The 3,047-nt window shown below is 49.9% G+C and overlaps 1 gene segment (V, D, J or C); it reads left to right on the forward strand.

The window, feature by feature from the left end:
* Window positions 1-577: 577 nt before the first annotated feature.
* On the forward strand, window positions 578-1,974 carry LOC129398287 (T cell receptor beta variable 6-5-like). The segment is given in 3 exon segments: window positions 578-668; window positions 761-1,201; window positions 1,877-1,974. Coding segments are annotated over 3 exon segments (630 nt in total).
* Window positions 1,975-3,047: the final 1,073 nt, after the last annotated feature.

A 3,047-nucleotide genomic window follows, 5' to 3' on the forward strand; every position in this document is an offset into this window, starting at 1 on the left:
GCAAGATCCCTGGGTGGAGCTGAAGGTGCTCAGCTGGGTTTGTCAGGAGTCTCATCTGTCAGTGAGTTGACAAGAAACAGAGCAAAACGACTCCTCCAATGTTGACGAGCCTGCCCCTGGGATTTGGAAACTTCATAACAGAGAAAACCAATATAGACAAAGGATTTTAAACAGGATTAAGGTCAATTAAGCAAATTAGAAAAGGATACTTGAAGGAGTATTTGGGACATGGGAATCAAAAGCACCAGGAAGACATGAGGAGTTTCCCTAAGACTCTAGACTACAGCACTAGCACTATGTAGATAACTAACACTAAAATATTAATTATATCATTGAAAAAATCAAATTTACATTGAATTACAAACTGTTTCCAAAAGGTCATGAAAATCTTGTAGACTTGTTTCAATTCAGACAAATGTGTTCTTCTCATTCTCAGCTGTCCACTGGTGCATTTATTTTGGATTTGACCATCTGGGGAATGGGCGTGGCCTCTCCTGGCCTCTCCCTCCCTGGGGCCCAGGCAGGGAGAATGAGGTCTCAGAATGACTTCCTTGAGAGTCCTGCTCCCCTTTCATCAATGCACAGACACAGAAGACCCCTCCGTCATGCAGCATCTGCCATGAGCATCGGCCTCCTGTGCTGTGCAGCCTTGTCTCTCCTGTGGGCAGGTGGGTCCTGGGCAGAGCCCTGTGTGTGAATTTCAAGGCCCAGCGCCTTCCCATTGGGGCTGCAGCATCAGCTTTGTTCTCCTTCTCTGCAGGTCCAGTGAATGGTGGTGTCACTCAGACCCCAAAATTCCAGGTCCTGAAGACAGGACAGAGCATGACACTGCAGTGTGCCCAGGATATGAACCATGACTACATGTACTGGTATCGACAAGACCCAGGCATGGGGCTGAGGCTGATTCATTACTCAGCTGGTGCTGGTATCACTGATAAAGGAGAAGTCCCCAATGGCTACAATGTCTCCAGATCAAACACAGAGGATTTCCCGCTCAGTCTGGTGTCGGCTGCTCCCTCCCAGACATCTGTGTACTTCTGTGCCAGCAGTTACTCCACAGCGCTACAAGGCCATCTCCTCTCTGCACATAAAGGCAGGGAGGCTCTGCCCTCCTCCCCCACCCAAGACTCAGGGATGCTCTGGGCAGAGTTCTCTGCACCAGGAACCTTGGAACCCAGAGTGGCCCCAAGTGGCCCGGACAGTATGAGCCTCGCTCTGTGCCAGGTGCCTCTGCAGGCATCTCACCCAGGCCTGGACTGGTCCCAGGTCCTCCGATGTCTCCTTTGTTGCTTTCTCTGGTCTATCCTCGGAGCTTTCCTTTCGGGGTGGGGCCAGGGCTTTCCCAGCTCCTACTTTTCTACTCATTATCCTGAGTCCGAGGCCCCCAGGATAAAACAGGATTTGCATTTCAGATCCATCTAGACTCCCGTCTCTCCCTGGTGACCCTGTTTTTTCCTCTCTCTAATGTTTCCCCCAGCCCCCACCCTCATGTTTTCTCTCCTGTGGCCCACCTTTCCCATCTGGGCAGTCACCCTCCAAGGCGTTGCTGGGTCTCTCCTCCCCCCACCTCCTCGCCCCTCTCTACTGCAGCCATGAAGGGAGCCCCTGTTCTGTGCCTCCTTCCTTCCCATCACAGAGACTTCAAAGGCCATTTCCTCTGCCCTGGGCCAGAGGCTTCCTTTCTGCAGTGGCCAGCTCCTACCTGTCCTTCATATCTCAGCATGATCAACCCCTCTTGTGGGAAGCACTCCCTCCCCTCCCATCTGAAATCAACTTTCCTCTCATAAGCTCTCACAGATTCATGTGTCTGTTAGTAACCTTTAGCACAGCTTGGCTTTCTCAGATACTTGTCTGGTTATTTTTGTACTCCACCCAGTTTTTAAGCCCATGATAGCTAAGGCTGTGCCTGCTGCATTTACCAACATTGGTGTCTGGCATGTAGGGAGACCCATTTCACAAAGAATGGATGAGTGAATGACAGGCTGAGTGAGTGATGAGTGGGTGGATAAACCAATAATAAAAAAATAAAAACACACTACATCTACTGTAACCTGGCAGAGATCTAGCATTAAGTACAAGAAAGCCCACCCCTTTGATTGCTGGGCTCAGGTTGGTCTTGGAAATTGATGGGGAATCACTATCATGGCGGCCACACCTGGCTCAAAGCTTCCTCTTGTGGTTGCAGCGCCTGACCTCCTCCAGGTCTCTGTGCTCTCTCCTTCAGGGTCTTTCCGCACAACAAAGTGAGACAGATCAGAGATCCACTTCTAGAATTCCATCCTTAAAGGTTGTTCCTTGAAACCACTTCAGGTAAGAAAATCTCCATTAAGTTTGCAACAATAAAACAGGGCCACTACAAGTTTGAGAGTGTAACAAATTTACGATCAGAATTAGACTTTATGCATATGTGGGAGGAGCTGAGAAAGAGAAGGTCTGGAGGAGAGAAGTCAGAAGGTGAGGGAGCCAGTCAATAGCCAGGGCTTCTGGGGGTCTCGGCATGACAGGCTGGATTGGCAGGGACATGAGAGGATCAGAGCATGCCAGGACATGCAGTGGGACCTTGAACCGGGGGCACAGGAAAAGGCCAAGGAAACCTGCTTCTGGGGAAGCTGTTCCCACTCTACGGGGGCCACCCCTGCAGGTGCACTTCCAAAACAGCAGCCTGGCTGCTGTTTGCCAGCATTTGGGAAGATGAACTAGACACAGAGTGCAGAAGGAACAAGACTTCCTAGGTCTGCTGGATGCCTCTGTATCTGCTGGTCACAGACTCTCACTGTCTGACCACAATGACCTTCCAAGTCTAATAGTGACTGCTTTTCATCTGTCTTCCAAATTTTACCAAATGTATACTTGACCATCTCTAACCCAGAATGATAAGAGAAATGGCATTCTGGGAAAGGCAGGCTCTTGCCTTTGCAAAGTTGACTTAACTCAATTCAGCCCATGATGGATTCTTCCAGATTAAGGCATCAGATCACACAACTGCCTCAACCTGCCATGGTCCCTGGACTCTTCTCCATGGACACCTGTGTTGCCCAGGTGAATGT

The sequence above is a fragment of the Pan paniscus genome, chromosome 6 (genome assembly GCF_029289425.2).
Source record: "Pan paniscus chromosome 6, NHGRI_mPanPan1-v2.0_pri, whole genome shotgun sequence".
Lineage (NCBI taxonomy): Eukaryota > Metazoa > Chordata > Mammalia > Primates > Hominidae > Pan > Pan paniscus.